Below are 21,742 nucleotides of genomic sequence, written 5' to 3' on the forward strand. Positions count from 1 at the left end.
AGCACCAACCACAGAGGAGCAACTTATCCCAAGGGAGCCAAACTGTAAATCTCTCAATCCACTGTTTGTCTTTCAAAAAATCTCACGTTTACTTCACAGGTTTTACTACAGTGAGGTGTAACCTGGACATTCTGAACGGGTAATAGAAATGTAAAGTTCCTGTGAGCCACAGCCTTTCTCTGCAAAATACTACGGAGACTCAAAAAACATTCCAGAATGTTCAGTTACCAGCTCTTTCCTCTAAATGATGTCTCCTGTGATAGAAATACAGAGGTCCTACTGGATCAACTAGCACATGTTTACTCCCAGATGTTATTCCACATGTGCTCAACGTGTGCCACAGCTGAAAAGGGAAGGATTGACCCTATCAGCCACTCAAGGAGTACAGCCACCTTAGAAAAAAGGAAAAGGAAAAGAAAAAAAAACCCCAACAAACACAAACACACACCACCCAAATTCCCCTTAGATAAAACAAGCAGAGGGAGATGAGCCTCTGGAAGAGACTAGAAAATTAGGTTTCTTTCATGTTCTGTGCTTCTGCAACTCTTCACGGAAGTTAAAGAATTTTATATTCTTCAGGTATAACCTGTGCACTTGAAGGCTCAGGAAGAAAAGATTTGAAAATACCTTTACTGCTGAAGCTCCTTTTGTTGCTGGACCAGGTGGTCCATTCTCCTGCTTAACACCAACAGTCAACCTTTCACTTGATTTTAATAATAATATTTAATTCTACAAAAAAAAGCCATTTTATTACATTCCTTTTAAAATAAAATAAAAAAAAAACAAACTGTACAAAGAAGCATGATCAAACCTCCATAAAGCAGGTTAATACTGTTCTGTTTATTGCCTCTTGAAGACTCTCTGCATAGTGTCCGTGAGTTGTGTTTAAGGTCCAAGTGAAGATAAAACAGCAGAGCAGCAGAGAGGTGAGGAGGGGCCACAGAGGTGGGCAGTGCAGAGCCTCAGAGGGTACACAGGACATGCTCCATTAAAGTATCCGGAAAACAGCAGCATTGCACACACACAACCCCCCTTCCAAACAAACCCTATTTTCACAAGATTATTCTTCAATTGTAAACGTTTTACTTTTTGTTTTTTTTTAAAAAAAGGCTTATCTTTTTATCTCTCTCTCTATATAGTTCCAGGGCTTTATGAACCCAGAGAATGAGAAAAGAATGAAAAGGGAGGGAGGAGAAAGAAGAGGAAAAGGAGGGGGAAGATAGGGACTGAAAAATGAACTCAGTATCTGTTTTGGTTATCTGTTTTCCAAAACAGCTCGAGGCTAATGAGAAAATGCACAGCCGGAAGGACTAAGGAAAATCAGACAGCCTGGAAAAAAATTAGGAGCTAAACAGCCAAAACCCAAAAAGAAATAAAGCGAAGCAAATGCACACACACTAACACACACAAGTGTGTGTGCTCACACCACACACACATAAGGGTCCAGGATCAATTTGTTAATTGTTTGTGGACCTAAGTTATTTTTATTTTTTAATTCTGGCTGAGCTCTCTTTTTTTTCTTTTTCACCCCTTTTTTTTTTTTTTAATTTTTCTTTTTTAAATCCGCTGCATGTTTCCCAAAGCTAAGCATTGAGTATTTCTCCCCTCTTTGGATTTCTGCCAACATCAGTTTTTATGTTCAGTGGGGAAAAAGTAAGCCTGGTAAGTATTGTATGAACTGCAGCTTTATTCTAAAGTACCGCTAGATGCCTCATCACTTTTAACCAACTCTTCCCTCCTCCACACCTTACCACATTTCCCCCCAAAAAAATAAGAGCAAAAAATAAAAACAAACAAAAAAAAACCCACACCAATGTACAGGCTTTAACTCAGTGTTTTCTTAACAAATAGTCTGCAGTGTTTTCACTTTGGCCACTGTTAAAGATGCAGGCATAGAGAAGGGAGTGTTGGACTAGCATGTATTAAAAAAAAAAAAAAAAAAAGGAACATTAACATTGCAGATCTCTCTCAAAAAGACTAAAACACTAACAAATACAAGTCGATGCACGTTTGCTTTAAACTAGTGTAATTCTTTTTCACATTGGATTAAACATTATTTTGTATACCAAACATTACAGTGCTGTTTATCTCCTCCAATCATGCAAAAAATAGTTAAAACGTGCCACTTCTGCCACAAATAGAATATGACCAATTCCCCTACATACCTCTCCAAAATCAGGATTTGAAATGAGAAAACCACAAGTACTAAAATCCTCCTTCAAAAGTTTCATAAAGAAATACAGATATAAAGCTGTCAATTAATACCAAGATGGCACAAGTTACAGATTTGTACAGAAAGCTCACGTTAAGTCAACTGACACTTCTCTCGGCCTCATCATTTGAAATGCCATATCCTGCAAGGTCAGAAAGCAATGACTTTAAAAGGATCCGGAACTTATTCCCATCTACAAGAGTAGTAACAGTAGGTGTGCAGAAACTTTGAAATACCTGCTATTTAACACCTTCAATTCACATTGAGAATTTGAGGCACTCAGCAATTTACAGGATCAAGCCTTACAGAGGTAGAAGAGACTTAACTTGTGCTGTAATTCACAGAAGTTTCTAGAGAGCTGCCAGACAGCTTTCTGAAAATTTTCAAGCGTGAATCATGCTCCAATGCTTTCCTGTGAACACACATGAACTGCAATACGCCTGGGGACTAAAGCAGCATCCAAATAAAATTCCCACTTAGGTTATGAACTGAGCATCTTCATTAGATAACTGATGCTGAAGAATGAACACAATTTTATGTTCTGCAAAAAAGTAGGGGCAGCAATCACAGCACGCATGCCTTTTACTCTTGCTCTCGATTGACACCTCCACCCCTTTCCTCACTTCTCTGAGTTTCTCTGATAAACAGCATTGCAAGTTGGTTTAAAAAAAATTTACAAGAGAGAGTTCTGTTGGTCATCTATTTACATGTGGCATTACTCCACAAGAAGTTTGATCTCATTGGCTAATAGCTGGTTCATGTTGAATAGAGCCCCCGGGAGCTTGGTGAGCAACTCTCTCTCCGTGGTCTCAGGGTCGCTGTCGACAGAGCTGGAGCTAGCACTCATATTGTCGACAGCGGCACTAGCTGGAGGGCCCAGCTCTGGCTCGCTAGTCTCGCTTGCCGTGGACACCACAGAGAGCAAGGACATGCGCCGCGTCAAGCGACCGGGGGTAAGGAGAGAAGCGGCATAGTCCGCTATGATACCAGCTACATCTAGATTACAAGCCTTGTCAAAGGCAATGAAACCTACATTTGCATTGGCCTCGCAGACGTAGAATGAACCGTCGTCCTTCATCAGCAGGTCAATGCCGCACACGTCCATCCCCAGGATGTTTGACACTTGGACTGCCAACTGCTTGCCTTGTTCACTCAGCGAGCACATCATCCCTACACCACCTGGAAAAAGTGAAAAAAGCTTGCTGTCTGTAGTCTAGTCTGACATCCATCTCAACTGGTCGGTGCTTTTCGGCTGAGAAGCTCCAAAGCGAACCTGCAAACATACTGCTGATGACTCCAAAAAGCAACTTTCTTTCCATGGTGACTACTAATGAAATTGAAGCCACAGCAGGATTTCAAAAGATTCTGGCCTGCCAAAGGCAGGTCAAGATTACGACTTCTTTAAAAAATAGTAGCTGCTGACTTTTCAGTCAAGAAAGATATCATAGATTTTTATGACCTTGGGATATTAAATATCATCTGCTCATGTTCCTCTCAGCTTGCTATCATAGGTTACTGTCTCTAAAGCAAGAATTAAGGAACATTTGTGTCTGAACCTCAGCTGCTCCAGTTCACAGTCCATCATCTAAGTATTAACCAACTCAGACTTCATCTGTCCCAACACTTAAGTTTAAAAAAAACCCCAAACAATAACAAACCAAAAAAAAAAAAAAAAAACCAAAACATTTAGCAGAAAAATCTTCCAGGTTTTATTTCCTCAGCATCAAGTAGTAACTGAAACCTCTCAGGCATTTGGGGTATTTTGACTAACCAAAACTGTACTACACACAAACACATTTTATCCCATCCCTGCTCAGGTTCAGTACAGTTTTAGTCAGGCAACCTCAATCCTTATTTCTCCTTCTACCCTCACAAGCACCCCCATCCTACACCCAAAGCTATGCAGAAACTCAGTTCTGAGTATGCTACAATCAATGCAGTAACCTTCCTCTTCCTCCAAGACATGGTCTTTGGGAGAAATGTTTGCAGGGAGGATCTTGACAGGCTTAAGGCAGTACAGTAGCTGCACAATGCAATCCAACTGTTTATTGCCTTCAAAATTTTCCTCTCCTAACACTCTCTTCTACCCTTTTGCCAACTGACTGTCTCCTCCACCTCCCTCAGTCCTGTCTTCAGTCTTTCTTCTTTTTCTGTTCCTCTTAATAGGATGAAATGAATGATAACATGGCATCAGCATGACACTGCCACTTGCCACATCAGTTGCTGTGTGTTCCTAGGCCTTTCCCCTCCTTTTCGTCCATCCTATCCATCTAATACTTTGGTCAGAGATTATCTCTCCTTCCATGTTTGCTCAACACACATCTCACTTAATCCTCAATCCTATGTGTCCTCTGTAAACCCCCAACAGAAAGCACAATTAATACAAAATAAAATCTGCAGCTTATTTCAGTTGGGTTTGTAATTTTTCAACTGGATTAAAGAATTCTGATCAAAACTATGAACAATGCTTTTCCTACCAAGTGAGCAGTTACTCTGCATCCTCCCATCTGTTGAGCAGCGGAGCATGGTGCCTACCACACGGCCTCCTACTACGATGACACGTACATCCTTGCCATGGGACTCTTTAACGTATTTTTGAAATAAGTAAGGGGCATCGTGACGGATCAAATGACTTAGGTCTGCCAAATGGTGCTTGTCTCGTGCCAGGAACACAGCTTTACCTGTATGAAGAAAAGAACATCGGAAGATTGGAAGAAGCTACCGATTTGAGCTGCATCAATGATTCAGCACATAAAAGTGAAAACTCTGACCAGTATGCTGCCCGTTCTCACTGGCCCCATCTGTAGTTTATACCCATTTACAAATTCTTCTGTGGACATCAGTGTTCCACTGCTTCAGTGCTTGTAAGTGTTCAAGTATTGACACAGTTGAGGAGCCATATGAGGAGGAAAAACAAAAAAAGAAAGTAAAAGAAAGAAAAGAAAACCGCTTCAGATAAAGGAAGTGGGTTTGTAATTTCAACTCCTTTTGGTAAAAGCGCTTAATGAGAGAAAAAAGAAAGAAATACTTGAAGAGCAGCAAACATTTAATTAATAGCAGTTTTGTTCATCCAAGATGACTGCACCCACAGCCTCCAGGCTTTGACACACAGAAACCAATGCCATGAAACTGTTTAACACCAGGCAGCTAAGAATACTTAAGTCACTAGTGTGCCACTGCAGAACCACTTCACTATTGGAAAATTGCCGAGAGCTGCTCTTCCCAATGCTTACAGGAGCTCACAACTCCAGAATGAGGCCTTGCAGTGGAACAACTACAGTGAGAGGAAAACACTAGGCTCCCCAGTATTCAAGATAAACTTAGCAGAAGATTCCATAGAACATAAAATGAATGGAATGTACTGCAATTTTGAGGGGAAAAAAAAAAGCCAAACCTCTTTAGAAACCACTGACTTTTCTGCAAGCAAACACCTCAAGAATTTCTTTTGTTTAACCTAAAACATGTCATTTCATCATCTCTGTGCTCTAGAACTGAAGGGGACTGTTCTTTTCCAATTTCAAAATACTGATGAAAGCCACTCCTGAAACACTCTACCACTTTCCATCTCATTTCTAGTCTCACAAGAAGGCATCCCTTTCCATCTCTAGATACGTTTCCCAACTCCTATCCCTCTTTCTTAAGCACCCTTTTATGTGTTGTACTATATTTTTGATCTGCAGTAGGCTGCACAAATTTTTCATGGCATAATTGTCATTCAATCAAGCTACAGTGTTAACAGAGTACAAAAATCAATTGACTAATTGTCTATCTTAACTACAGGAACAGAAATTCAGCAGTAGCAGAACTAGGAGAAATAACATGTGAGGAAGAATGTCATCAAGTGCTCCCAACTGGAGCAGCCTCCACTTCCTCAGGATCTAAGGTCTCCATAACACAGAACACTGCTTCAGAAACATGGAACCTCTTGTGCAAATAACCTCTGAAATTGATTTTAAACCTAGTTTCCTTTAGTACATCACTATCTAACATTAAACTAAATTGATATATTGTTTCATATTCAGCATTTAAAACAAAAGACCAATAAGAGAAAAAATATAATCCGAACCTGCTGTATTATCACCAGCACTGTCAGAGATATTTTTCTGAAAAACAGAGATCCATTTTGGCAAACAATATATGATATTTTACTTAAATCAGAATCCTAATTATAGAGAAAGTCAAGTAAAAAAAACATCAAATCAAGACTGAATGAACTAATATTTCATTTCTTATGCCTATTTAGAAACACCCCTAAAATCCATATAGGCTTCTTTCTACTTCCTTAAGGCCAGACTTTCTATTATTCCAGTTCAAAGCTTTCCTCACAGAAGTCACCAATGCACCGTAATTTTGAAGCCCTATTCCCACTGCTATTGCAAGACTAGGTTCTACTAAAACAGTGTTGCAGCCTACTCAACATTCAGAAGTCAAAGAGTGGTAGAATTTAGATGTACTGCAAAGAAGTCCAAGACCTATGAGAAGACCTTCTTAACTATTAACCCTTGATGAGACAAAAATCTTAAGAGTGCTGCTCAGAATACTCCTTGCCCTCACCCCTGACCTCACACCCACCTCGGTGACCCCGCGTGTTCTTCACCACCATAGGGAACTCCAGCACTTCCGCCTCATCAATCATTTTGGCAAAATTCTCATGACCACCTGGCAAAAAGAAAACCAACAACATTATGTGCCACCAATCTGGTGTGGCCAAATTGGGGATGTAATTGCCACACATTCCTCCCACCCTTACAGCTTAGATAATGCAGAAAAAAACTATCAGTTAAGAGGAACTTGGTCATGGAGCATGATCAGACTTCAAAGGTGTTTGTAACCTGTGGGATACTAACTCCTACTTCCTTTGAAATGGAAGACACAAGTTGACAAAGGTCTCTCGACCACAACCCCAAAAGGCTCAATCCAATCTTCCAAATCTGAATGCCCCGATTCTACCATCTTGTTCTAGTTTATCCCTTTTAATTCATCAATTCCCACCTTTTCAAATGTCTAGCAGGAACATAGCACAGACATAAGACCAGTAACAGTTCCATCCAAACTACTAACCAGGAAAGCAACATGGAATACAAAGACAAGGCATAATCCAGAGAGCAGCAACAACCCAAATCCTGTCACTCCACCTCCCCCCTTTCCAAGGCTTAAGTCTCCTGCAACTCATTCTCCCTATATCCTGAAGTAGTACTTCAACCTTTTCATCTCATTGCATCTCTATGGACCTTAGAGAGTAGCTTTTAATGACCATGCACGTGTTTATGGTTGATAGTTCAAGGTTATTTGAGTTCAGTTTAATTCACAGAAGGCTGACCACAGTACAAGAAATACAGGAGAAAGTCAGCAGACAAGGGGATGAGACCCCTCTAACAGCATGTGCAGTAAAGCGCAGAAGTCAAGCCAAGACACTGGTCACAAAGCCAGCAGCAGCCATCACTATCCTGCCATGGATTTTAATGCATGTCATGGAATAACACATCGGTCAGCACATCCTGTTTTTCTTGGCAAAGCCAGCTCTCACTGATAACTTGATGCTTGTGTTAAAAAAAAAAAAAAAAAAAAAAAAGTCATGCTTCTGTCAAATTCCAGAGGCAGGCATTAAATCAAGAAGTAGGGGGGAGCACAAACAGAGATCTCCAGTTATCCCATCATTTGTGGTCTCCCCTTCCCCTGAAAAAATTAAAAACTCATTCACTCATTCCTTTCTCAGAGCTAGAGCAACCACATCGCTAAAGAAAGGATATGTTTCTTCTCAGATGTATTTTCATAGTAATTGATGGAAATATTTGACTCATGTTTTTCTCAAGTTTGTTTGTGTTTTTGTCAGTCCCCATTACAAAAGCCTATCAGTGCAACCACACAAAGGGGAGGAAAGCACTGATACTTCCCAAGAAGGAAAGGAAGGCTGAGAGGCATCTTCAGTTCTTTAACACACTGTAATTAAGAGCAGAGACAGCATCAGTGTAATTCAGACAAATGGCTCCTCTAATCTAGCACACTGTCAGGAACCACAGTGTCCAGATGCAAGCACAAGAAACATCATCAGTTAACTGCTCCGGTGGGAAAGAAACCTCAAACAATTGTTAAAAGTTGAACACGCGGGCCTGTACATTAACGAATATATTTGCAGCTGTTTTTATTCATATAGAATTTTAATCTACTCTCCGATCTTACCAAAGCCTAGATCTTTATAGTATCCTGTGACGTTTAGTTCCCCAAGTTCTTGTCTGTTGTTTCGGGCAATTGGAGAAGAGTTCAAAGTGTTTTAGTAGTAACAGCCAAAGTTAGTTGCTTGGGAGGCTGAAGTGCAGTTTACATATTCTTTCCAAAGCAACACAGCTAATCAACAAAGCTAAAACCAGAATCTGAGTGTTTTGACTTTAATTTCCTTTTCTGGTTACCGAACACTTATCTGTGGAATTAGCCTCATGCTACTTAATTCTGTGGATTTCCAAAACTTGACTCATACCTTCTGCACTGCAAAAGCACAAATTATTGTAGGCTACACTGCTATCCTTCTGATCCAAAAGCCTTACCATACGAAAAAGTGTCTGGAAGAGGCACACCATGACCAGCAAGCTCTTGAAACGTCCAGAACTTGTTGACACAGTTGAGGATGGCTTGGGGACGATTCATCAATCTACAGCCCATCTTCTCTAGGTGGCGAAGGACTGTGATATCACTATCACTCTGGACCCAAGGTGTTGGTACACGCACAACCACCACTTGTGGGTAAGCAGTAATGAGCTCCCCATTCACCCGGAGACCTAAGGAAGGAAGAAAAACCCATTCCAGTCAACGACAAGGTCTTCAGGAGAACGTAAACACGCAAAGAAATACCGCACTAGATGTGACCACAACAGAGATACCAGACTTCAACAGCAAGCATTAAAACAGTGTAATTCTCCCTAAAATGCATCTTGTCAGTTGTGCTGTTTCACATATGTCACTCTTAACCCACTTAAAATTAGGACTAGGCAAAGAACAGACTTTATTAGGGCACACAATCTCGGGCTACCTCCCAGGGTGATGAACTTTTTTAATAGGTTGACACAACATCCTTTCTATGGGTGTCAGCTGCACACTACATTCACATCAGCAGTATCAACAGCTAACGTTCCTGCCTCCCACTGCTGGTTCTTACCTACACGATACAGTTCATATCTTTCCCAGTCCCAGCTGTATTGATCCCTCTGTTTATGCTATCACGTTACACAACATATTGCCAAAGCATCAGAGATTAGATATGGCCCTTAAAAAAACTCAAAACACAGCAGTATTTTTAACACAGATAATTTCAACAATCTGATTTATACTAAAAAAGTACTCAGAAATAACTTTATCAGCTAACAGGGAAGCACCCCATGACATTAAGGCAGGAACTAGAAGGAAAGCCAGCTTTGCCACCAAGACCAATGTATTACTTAATCACGGTCTACAGTTTTACAGACTGCGTCTCTGAAAAAGAAACCCTGAAAGACAGGCTGCAGGAATGGGAATACGACAGGATTGGACGGGAAGGCATCAAGCTTGATGAAGACAGTCTGACATCTGGGGATGGGAAAAGACAAATAGGATTTGACGTTCACTTTATTTCCCTTACATTCAAAGTAAAACTTCCCAAGTTCAGTGTAAAATACACAGCTCACACTGCTGTCAGCATCTTAAGGGTTAAAAAAGAGAAAGAAGGGGAGCTGAGAAATCACCATGCATCTGCATTTCTGCGGGTATGAAAGGCCAGCTGTAACTATTCAGATCTAGCCCAAACTAATTGCCTGATTAGCTCTATTCCAAAGATGTTACTTTTCAAATACAGACTTACATCTACTCAAGCTGAAGACGTATATTTCCAGGCAATATATTTCATTTCAAGGTGCTTTTGAATTAATTGGAGGGGGGGAATGGGAGGGTGTCCCCCTCTCTGTACTTCCTGTTTTCTTTTCTTCTCCCAACAAGGATGTATTTTAGAGCTTGCCTTAAATATAGCGAAGCAACCACCTAACTCCCAAAATGGAAGTAGAAATACGCTGCCCAGTCCTCACGACAACACAGAACCACACTCTGTAAAGGACAAAACAGAGCCATATCCAATACAAATCCCTTTTTCCAATCCCCATTGCCATAATTGTACAGAGATGAGAAAACATAAGCAGACGGGTGCTCTGGCTGCTCACCTCATTAGCACCAAGCACTGCCGCATTGCAGCTGACATGACTTGCGTGTTTAAGCAAGCAGGCTTCAGACACACTTACATACCATTTTACAGAAGCATCTCAAGCAAGATTAAAAACAAGATGCTGCTAAAAACCTAAGCAGAATGTGAACATCAGGAAATGGACTACCATCTCCTTCAGCCAGAAAAGGAGTACAGATTCAGCAAGCAATGATTTTTAACTCGTTAGTCAGATTCCACCTTACACATGTATTTTCTCGTTTAGGTTCACGCCCAATTACACCCACTTTTTGCCACTGTAATTGCATGCATGTCCTGATCCACATGCAAGCTGTGTGACAATCATTTTAAAAAGGACTGCATTTTCTACAGAGCCTAAAATTGCCACTATATCTTTGCTGTGAACCAAACCTACATGGTTTTCTAACTCATGTTAATTTCTAATTCTCAAGAGTCTATTCTGTTGTTTCATTTTAAGGTCACACCACATGCTTAAGCTTCGGACCATGGAGTCTGAACAACAGGAGTCTGAGGAGATGCATATGCCTCACCTGGAATTCTCCTGAATACCTGCATTAGACTTGACTATCAGACCTGTAAATTCAGCCCAGGCCACCATTTCCCCTGGTGTGACTTTACAAGTACAATTATGTTATCAACAGAACAATCTGAGCTTTTGTTCCAGATTCAGTCATCTTCTCTGGTCTGGATACTGTTCTCCCCAGAACAAAAAAATTCTCTCCCCTCATAGAAGACTGTTTACAAACAAAGAGAAGAGCTACTCAATGAAATGTATAATTTGAATCACTACTACTGACATGCGCCATAAAAATTAGCTGCAGTTTCCCAGCAACACAGTGCTGCAAACAGAAGCAGCTTTATTACAGTAAAAAGGAAAGCCGGATTCTGCCACTTTGGAAGAAGCTTGCATTCAGCATTCCATCTGAGACCTGCAGTTAACAATCAGATTAATGGTCATTATTACCAGGTGGGCTGATAAAATAATATTTATTCACTATGGTGTGTTGAAAGCAGTAACACAGAAGATACTAATTCATACAATATTTTTTTTTCCAAAGAACCAATTCACAAATGCAAAGAGGATGAAAGGACAAAAAAAAAAAAGAGATGTTACAGAGATGTTACTTAAAGAATGGTTAAGAGGTAATCAAACTTTTTGTTGAAAATGGAGACCAACTCTCTTTCTTTTGCAGAAATAGTACCATCCCAGTCCCAGAACAGTAGTAGTGAGTTACATTCATGGTTGCCTCTGCACAATGAACTGACTTCACAAACACACAGAAGGCAGGTGTTCAGGTCTTCCAGAAATACCCTGACAAATAACAAGCTGGTCCATTTGTTGGCTTTCTCAATAGATGCCCATGATGTCACGCACACGGCAAACAGACAGCTATACAGTCCTCACAAGTGCCAATACTGAGAGCCAGGAAAGGCAGATTTCATACTTCTCTAATACAATGAACTTTACCAACACGTGTAAATCCTGTGCTTGAACAAGACTTGTTCTTTCACTTAGTACCAGCTTTCTTTGTGCTTCCTCTGCAAGATCAAACTATCCAAAATGGAACACAGTAGACTAACATACATGATCCGTCACAGTATTCAGATGAAAGTGCAAAAGGAGTTTTTGCAATGAGAACTGTAATCACCTGGGAATGAACTTGTTCGGTTACACCACATCCCTCAAAGCTGAAAAGCCTCGGGTTTCTCTCAAAGACAGCTCAAAGCAGCATATGCTAGAACTGGGTGGGTAAATGCACGATTCCTCTCATTGGTTGGCCAAACTGGTCCTGCTGTTTGTCGTTCCCAGTAGGTGAGCTTGAAGCACAGTCTCTGGTCTCTGCTAAAAAGGCTCATTTTGACCCAAACAGATTAGAAGCCATCACATAAACCCATGAAGTCCACAGAAAATGAATGCAGCATTAAACTCTAGTGAAGACAGAAAGAGGCAGAAACTTCTATTGCTGTTACCAGTGAGATCAGAAGACACATATCTATACCCTAAGAAAGTTCTTGAGACAGTAACATCTAACATGGTAGAGCCTATTTGCATATCAAGATACTCAGGATGACATTTGCCTCTCAATAACCTGATTTAGTACAATTTGGGGGTTGATACACATACTTTGGAAACAAAACAAAATTCTGAAACTTCCCAGCGGGGGGTTTTAATACCTTTTGTCTTCCCTATAAAAACTTTACCTCATGATCACAATTTCTCAATTAAAAAGCCTAACTCTGAAGAGAGTTATCATTTAGGTGGCACACAGTCCAAATGAAATACCTTACAACACAGACGTACAAACAAAACTGAGTTATCGTGACTTAAAGAGTTGCTGCCCGTCAGGCAAGACTCCCAAGCTGACTATCTGCTTGCTCCCACCCTACAGTAAAACATTAAGCAAAATGCTTGACCTTAAGCCTCTGTGAAGGGATTCCACAATAATGCATCTCACTACATAACTGGGACCATCTAAGTGCCCAAATACAGGCGTTGTAACAATATCCCATAAAGCCTGCAAGCCAAACACACTTCTGCAAGTCAGTCACATCCAGAGCCCAAGTACGTGAATTCTTAAACTGCAGCCTCACACCTATGACAATCCATAGGCAATGATCCTTCATCTACCTAGTTATCCTACTTTCTTGTGCTTTAGAAACTCTAAGAATTTCTGCATTGATGCTATTCTGCAGCTTCTGAACATCTTAAATCATATCCAAGTAGCATTTTAAATTGCTAGACATTTTTGAAACTCATTCTGTTGTGTTTGTACTTTACACAAATCCCTTCCAAGCTCTACGAGAATCAGTTAATCAGCAGATTAATAGCTACTGCAAAGCAGTATCTCATGTCCAGTTTGGATGTTGTAAACAATTGTCCTTCCAGCTGAAACAATGCAAATGTTTTCACAGAAGGAACGTCGTTTCAGGAGACAGGTCTAAAACCTCAAAGATTTACCAGGATATCAAAAACAATCACAGAGCTTTTATAGAGAGAGCTATAGCAAACATCAGGCATCTTTAACAAAAAATAAATCTCAGTAATATTAAATAAACTGATAAAAGCATTTTCACTCCAAATTATAACTTCGGAAAACAGTCAAAAAAAAGGCAAACTGAGGTACCAAGACCAGGAAGTACTTAGGACTCAAATTCAGGTCTTCAAGTACACGACTGCAAGAACCATAGCCAACTTCTTCAATAAAACGGTATGATAGAAAGCTAAATGCTTAAAGAATTTAATGCACAAGCAGAAGGAGACCTGGGTAGGCTTACATGTAAATCAAATTCAAGTTTCTATTCTTATGCAATTTGAATCATCAGTATTCTTTGATAGTTTACGATAGATGGTAGCTGGAAATGTCAGAAGCCATGGCCTGGGGAAGAAACCCATGGGACACTGACATAGAGTAACAAAGATGTTTTCTCAGGGAGAAATACTACATTTACTTTTTATATGTACATTAGAAAAACCTAAATCAGTAAACAGGTTTTCATGATGAAAAACACCAAGCCTTTCAATTTGTGCCTGAAGACAACCGATAACTGCCTTGCTACCCATGGAAGTTCATGACATATCGTATCACGTTTCTGACCAAATGGATCAAAAGAGCAAGAATGATGCATGGAAGGTGGGTTTGCAGAAGTTCCCTATTCAGCACTGCCATAAATCCAGCAACATAAAAACATTCTAGTCATTAAGTTTTCTTCTCTCAAACTGACTTCCAAATGCATACATTTTACAGAATTTATCTGAGAACAGCATGACTATGAGAAGTGCCCAAACATGACAACAAAGTTAAAGTGTTCCCTGTAGAGCATGGATCACCACAAAAGGAATCCTCATCTCTGCAGCCACAGCTGCCACAAGCAGCCACTTCTCAGAAGGATTTAAGTTCAGCGACTGCCTGTGCCTTTAGCAAAACCCCTAATAAATGCCAACTGCTCTGAAATATGTAAGTGAAAAGAAGCAGGACAAAAGTGTTTTAGTATGCAGACAGATCCACTATGTGGAACACATTTCTAACAGGCACAGCATATGAGTGGAATAACACATGGTCATCATGCATGCAGCACTCCAAAAGAATAAAATTTGAATCAACTTTTCAAAAGCACTAAACATACACCAGCTCCCATCACATTCCCAACAGGAGCTAACAGGGACTGAGAACTTCCAAAAATATTACCCAGATTTTTCCTCAGAGATGTGGATGCGATCCTGAAAGTCTCCACCTCTCTCAATTTCGTTATACCAATTTATTCATCTATCCATCCATGGAGCTGCTAACGTTTCCCAAAAGAACAGTCACTCAGCAAGCAGGCTATAATGAATTCAACTTAATTCAGCTGGGAGAAACAGGCTAGGCTTCCAGCACACAAACCTTTCCTCATATTTTGAGGACACCAAATTCTGCTATATGTTTTTCCCAATTAACTAGTTGTTCTAACAGAAATCACTGGGTTCTGGTTCATTCATCCTCCCAGTATCTGTCAGCCACAAAACGCTGCATAATATTTGTGTAAAGTTCTAAAGTGTTTAATAATTACTTACAGTTTACTTGCAGAGAATTAAATGTGTCTCATCCTAATTGCCATATAAAAGCAAGCTTAAAGCTCAAAAGGGAAATGCCCCAAATTTTAACAGCAGATTACTGGCAATAACAAGATATGCGTTCCCTCACCAAACTCAACCAACAGAACTAGATCTCTAAAATTTTTTAAACCCTGCATACTTCAAACAGACATTCTGCCAAGAGAGGGGAAGGATTTAGGAATGATTAACAAAAGTAGAATTAACATTAACAAAATACTACTGTATACCTCAAAAGCCTGCTGCAAAATGTTGATTTCACCTTACATACCTATCTATCCTATAAAATGAATGCAAGCTACAGAAATGCCCACAAATTGGGAGATACATAGTGAAGTATAGCACTTTAAATGCAATTTTATTTAAACTAAAGCTTAACTTTTGAAGAGCAGCTAAGAGCTGAATTTTTAGAAATTCACCAATTTATTAACACCAAACTAAACTTCCCCCTTGGGAGTTGCACAGGCATTTTTCTCCTCTGCACCACTTACCACCTGGCAACCACAGTTTATTAGTTTGAACACTAAGTTGTCAGTGTCTCCAAGATTTCACTGCCATGCAAAAGCCCCTTTAATATCTAGTATTACCAAGCTATTTTTTACTCTAGTGTACACAGAGACAGATTTCTACAATAACTCTGTGCTGGGCGTTTTAAGTTCATATTCTCTCCCTTTCCATCCTACTTACTAGTTTCCAAACCAAATTAACAGTTTAACCCTATGGGTTTAATACGACCTCAATCTCCTTCACACAAACTTAACCAAAAAGGCTGTCTCACCACTATACACTTCCACAGCTCAGCAGTTCAAATGAAATCACACGTAGCAAAGACAAAACAGATCTCTCTACAACAGTACTACGCCATTCCCTTCTGAAACTGAGAACAGAGAAAGAGAGGAGCAGCTTCAGCTTCAATTCATAAAACCCTAACGCAAGCATTGTGAAATCTTTCACAAAAGGCCACTGCTGCAGCTCCGAACAGAAAGCAAGCAGGTACCAGAGTTAAACCAGCTCTACTTCATGTCCCTTCCTTGACTCAGAGGACCTCTTCCCCTCCCCAGGAGGGCAACAGAATAATTTTTAGAAATGCACAGGCTATTGAAAACAGTGGAAAACTTGGGAAGGACAACGAGGGTCAAAGTGATTATGGCCCTCCTGGATCAGGGGTTCTTTTGGGGCACAAGGGGGAAAACACATGCCTCTGCGCATGCCTCACTAAACCAATACTAAGCAGACTGACTACAAATAGATCTGTGTTTCTGAGCTACATTTCTAGTCATAATACATTGTTTGCTTATAATTCCAAACAAGAACTTCTTCAGAATTATGCACAAATGTGAAGTACATGGAGCCAAATATAAAGTAAAAGGTATATTACAAACACAAATTAATTCTAGACCACTATCTTGCTCCAAAAATTGATTTTATGGTTGGTATATAAACATGGAAACTATACTGAAATCATATTAAAGCCTTATCTACAATTATTATATGTATATAAACACTCACACAATTAAGAAACTTTGCACCTCTAACAAAAGAATACATTTACAAAGACTACTTAAAAGACAAGTATAAAAAGAAATATACAGTATTTTAGCCCTACTCCCAAACATGGATGCTTTAGTGATGTAACTGTTAGGATGCATTTTAAAAAAAAAACTGTAAATAAAAATGCTACAAAAGGGGAATCAAAAGATTCATTAAACACAACAAAATAGTGTTGGAAAAGATGTAATTGAAATATCAATTTCTGCTTTTCCCAGTGGTTTTTTTTTTTAAAGTTCTCATCACATATCTGCTTTTATAATTTGCTCCTGGGCAAAGTTAGAAGAATTTTAAATATTTTCCATAGCGTAAACTCAAAGAAAAAATATTCAGGATGAGACACATTTAAATTTATTGAAATTAAAAATTAAGAGTAGCTGTTGATCAAAGTTTTAAATTATTTGAATTATAACAAAGCAAAGTCTCTCACAACTCAAGTTAATGACTCTGACTGCAAGGGAGATGATTTTGACTGGAATGTTGCAAAAAGGTCCCTCAATTCTTATACAAGTACATGCACGCACACATGCTATATAGCTACTGCATAAGCAGTCACTAGATTTTCTTTCGTCTGTTAGATTTCACATTAAAGCTCTCAATTACTATAACAATTCTTCGTATTAAAAGAAAGCCCAGGTTCACAAATAGGATTTACTATATGCCTTTAAGATTTATTTGTAGCAATTGTACTAAAATACTTTCATTCTTGTTTTTACATGTAAAAACCAAAAAAAAACCTTGGGTTTCACGATCAGTTTAAGCTGATCTGATCTAAGCCAGAGCTGACATACATGGGGACAATCTTCTTTTACTCCACTACCAGCAATGTGCTCCCATCATCTATCCTTTGCCCAGGTGTTAGTGACCAAGAGGAAGCCAATTTTAAGGGGAGGGGAAAGTATGAAGTTTTCAGATTACTTAGCTCCACAGTTGTTAGTATCAACATTGTGAAAAAAACAAATAAGGCATGATGAAAGGGAGAACAACACTGCTCCACTGAGTAATAGAGAGGTATTAAATCAGCATAAGCAAAAAAAAAAAAAAAAAAAAAAAAAAGTGAAACTAACTTTGGCATGAGGTTTCACAAGATCGCTGAGAGAACAAACTTAACGCTGAAACCAAAGGAGGCAGTCTCGCTGCCCTGTTCTTACCATACAGTTCCACTCTCCTTTGCTCTATTTCTGGCACTTGTCTCATCCTCTCAGTGATGGTCAGATAGCTACATTTGCAGAGCACCATTCAAGGTTTTTTGCGCCCAGTTACTTACCTGAGGCATTCGTAAGGCACAACCTCAGTTAACCAGATCTCACAGTGCAAGAGTAAGGGGCGGGTAGGAACAGACAAGGAGAGGTGAGGAGTAAGACAGACTGCCCTGTGGGCAGCGAAAATCCAACCAGTTCTAACATCTGACACACCACCACACTTGGACACAAACACTATAAACCAGCACAAGTCAGCACTGTCACCAAAAGAAACAGTCCTGCTCTTTTGCTATTGCAGCTGCTGCTTCCAAATCCCACAATGCCTCTCCACTTTACCTGCAAAAGTATTTGCACACCTACATGATGACCTGAATCCACAAGAAAGAAAAGGCAGCGAAGAAACATGTGGGTCAGAATAATAGGGAAGGAAGGGTTTCCTCTACTTCTTTCAATGTCATCTTAAAATTTTCTGCATTTTAAAATCTTTCAGTTGACTTCTGAAGTAAACCAGGATTTTAGAGATTGTTATTTGGATTAGCAACAACAGAGTCTTCAGCCACTGCTACTACCAAGTTTGCTGCATCATGCTTAAAGTAAGTTCAGCTTTCTTGAAGGATTCTTAATCAAAACCAGACAAAAAACAAGATAGTCTAACCTTAGTAGGAAGTTTAAAGAAAAAAAAAAAAAAGAACCAAAAGCATTTAATATCCATTAGCTTCTTTTCTAAAAGGAATGAAAAAAATTCTTGGCCAGAAGAATGAAGAACTACAAATGCAAAACATAAAAAGGTAACAGGGGAAATGCAACATTTAAGAAACGGTACATGAAAGGAAGCTCTCAAAAGGAATTTAAAAGAAGTTCTAACACATCACGTTTCCTATTTGCTTATCAATTTCTTGTGTTCTTCTCGTCAATGACCAATGATGTTAAAGGCTGCAAAGTAATTCCAAATTTGAAGCTCAAAATTTTGCTGGGAGAAAGAGTTTGGATCATTCCTTTAATCTACTAACACTATATATTTATTAAAACAAGTAATGCCTTTTTGATGCACGATTACAATTCCTAAGGTGGACAGTAACACAGATTGTGAATAGTAGTATCCACAATCGGTGAAAGCTTGCATGTAAGTAGTAGTGAGACTGTTTCAGTGCTAACATAATGATCCAAAGTCTAACTGTGTAGACCACGGGAGTGAAAATGCTGTGACGCAGCTTCAATAACCTCACCTGCTCAAAAACAGTGCAAAGGAATGCTGAGGAATTTGTGGGGGTTAATGCAGTTTCTCCAGAAATGTCTGGAACATGCCATAAGGTGTTGGTCTTCCCTAAAGGTAACAAAGAAACCTTTTTATGTAGGCAGACCTCATAAGACATGGATAAGACTCCAGAAAAGAGAACTGTTCAATTAAAATACGCAGTTTCAAGTTGTATTTAACGTGGTTCAACTGCATGCCACAGCAAAAATGTCATCTCCTCCTGTACCCCCATACTCTTAATTCGCACACTGCACCAGACCCAATGATCACACAACCATATAGGGAGTCAGATCAGCTTGTTGCTCTGAGACAAGGGACAGAAAAGAAAAAAAAGAGAGAGAAAAAAGGAGAAAAAAAAAAGAAAAAAGGAAAAACAGTGATTATTTTTGCGTTTGATAGGTAGCTAACTCAGCTAAATGAGTGGTCATGAAATCATAAGAATGCGAGGGAAGTGATAGGAACACTACATTTGTGAGGGGACAGCAGGATTATTTCTTTCAGCAATGGTCTGCATTTATGTTAGGAAGCATTTTATCGTAGTTTTCGCTTAATACTGTAGTTGCACAGTCGTAAGACCTAGTTTGCACTGACATTCAAAAGAAGTGGTCTGATTCTGCTCTTAATACTCACACTCAATTGCCTCAAACTGCTCATTCTTTTGTGCTAGCAGTAACATTCACTTGGCTGTAAGGTGAATCGGATGAGGCAATTACTCTGAATTAATACCAAAACAACAACACTTTTTTTTTTTCTACCCCAGAGCAATTTAAATTTTAATTTGGTTTGTTACATAGCCATAAAAAGAAGTTTGAGCCAAGTGTGGAACCAGTGTTACAACTGAGCAGACACCTACTGAGAACACATCCTGTGAGGAGCAGGATATCACTGAACAAGACTTGTAAGAAACAGTAACAGAAAGCTGTGAGAATGCCCAGGAATACAGCCCTATCTTTAAGGATTTTATTCATTTATTTATTTACAGAGGATTCTGTACTACTTCCTTTAGATTATGTTTTGTCTTTTGCATTGTGGTTTTTAGATCAGATAATCAATTTAGAAAGATATTCAGATAATCTGCAGTGAATGTGAATGTCAAATTAATATGATATCCTCACAACTGAACATTGTGTGAACCAAAACTGTGTTGCTATGTCTCATGTCTAGTACTGACAAGTAGGAAAAACCCTAAATGCACATTGAAAACAAACCATTTCAAAATGGTACCAAAGCTATTTCCAAGTTAATATTTATGATAAATACTTTGTAGACAATTGTAATTGTCTTACAAACTCAATGTTTTAACAATCTATGAATACTCTGAAAACACAGATTAGCACTGCCAAATGGAAAGCCAGTATCATATTAACATGTCAAAGGAAGCATGAACCAGGTCTAAGAAAAAAAAAAGTAGGGACAAGAAAGAAAGGGAAAGTTATCTATCTAGAAAACAGATACATCACTGGAATAGACCATACAAAGCTTAGTAAGCAGTGAAGAATTGAAACAAACAATCTGAATTAAAAGTCCTCTTTCCCCTATTTACCTCTTGCTTGTCTGACCTGCTTTAGTTGATAAAAGCAGCAGGTTCCTAACCCAACCAAACCCCACACTGACTCACCACACACAGTGACTTAGCAGTCGCCAGAACTGTGACGAGAAAAGTGAACACACAGGAAACAAAACAAGAGGACCATGCTCTGTCATCAAAAGAAGATATTCCTATACCCATCTCCCTACTGCTTGCACTTAGAGCCAGCTTTGGTACACACTTGGCTGCACCACAGGCCACATCAACAAACCTGAATGTCAGAAAATTGACATGTGGAAACAAGTGTTTGGTTTTTTTTAGTGAACTTAATTAGCTTGCAGTTATAAGATCAGTGGAAGTGCCTGCACAAGGGAGAAATGATAGCATAACTGGGAATAGGGGTATCTCATTAGGATTTCTGTATGATGAGATCTCAGAACACTCCTGGGTCAAATAGTCATGCTTTACAGTTTTTTTAAAAGTATAGCATAGGCAACTGACAGAAAACCCACTTGTGTCAGATATCAGGTATCAGATATTTTATATCAACTATCTAGACCGCATCACCACTGAGAGCCTTAGAAATAAAAAGTTCCCCCACCCCCAAATGCAGAAAGTCATAAGCATTAAACAATCCCATCCTAAAATGAAAGTCTTAAATGTTACAGAAGAATAGAAGCTAAATATATGTAACTAACCTTTCTGCAAACTGACTCCACTCTTAACGCTCAGCCAGTCTCTCCCATATCTTAAATGTTTAATTTCTGTGCATTTTAAATAGCAGGTGAAGAAAAAAAAAAAATTAAGGACATACCTGAAAAAAAATGGATAATTGCAAACATCTTTCCAAAAGCAGAAAGAAATACAGAGGAAGAATTCAAGCAACCCAGAACGGCAGATGGTTCTCCTCCCCTCTGAGATAAATCTAAAATTTTCCCTTCAATGACAAAAATCTACTAAGTACCTTTAAAATGTATAACTTACGCACCTCATCTCTCTCTGCTACCAATCAATACCGTCTTTAATCTCAGTAATTCGTCCTTTTATTACTCAAGCAAACTGCTGAATGGAGAAGCATCCCATGTGAGTTTTCAATTTGTAACGAAGACATATACCCTTCCTACCCGTCCCCCATATCAGAACAGGCACCTAGAAGCACTTCTACATTGTCAGAAACTTAAAATAAATAATATCCAACTACCTGTC

At 39.2% G+C, this 21,742-nt stretch overlaps 1 protein-coding gene across 1 annotated transcript in view; it reads right to left on the reverse strand.

Moving 5' to 3' along the window:
* Positions 1-21,313, reverse strand: part of RIMKLB (ribosomal modification protein rimK like family member B) — a 30,935-nt gene extending 9,622 nt beyond the window's left edge. Inside the window, exons 1-5 of the mRNA XM_082484243.1 lie at positions 21,235-21,313; positions 8,755-8,985; positions 6,785-6,871; positions 4,690-4,893; positions 3,246-3,391 (exon numbers count right to left, since the gene is read on the reverse strand). Coding sequence (XP_082340369.1) covers positions 3,246-3,391; positions 4,690-4,893; positions 6,785-6,871; positions 8,755-8,869 — 552 coding nt within the window. The 5' untranslated portion in view covers positions 8,870-8,985; positions 21,235-21,313. The remainder of the gene's footprint in view (positions 1-3,245; positions 3,392-4,689; positions 4,894-6,784; positions 6,872-8,754; positions 8,986-21,234) is intronic.
* Positions 21,314-21,742: the final 429 nt, after the last annotated feature.

The sequence above is a fragment of the Vanellus vanellus genome, assembly GCF_965231255.1.
Source record: "Vanellus vanellus genome assembly, chromosome: 1".
NCBI lineage: Eukaryota > Metazoa > Chordata > Aves > Charadriiformes > Charadriidae > Vanellus > Vanellus vanellus.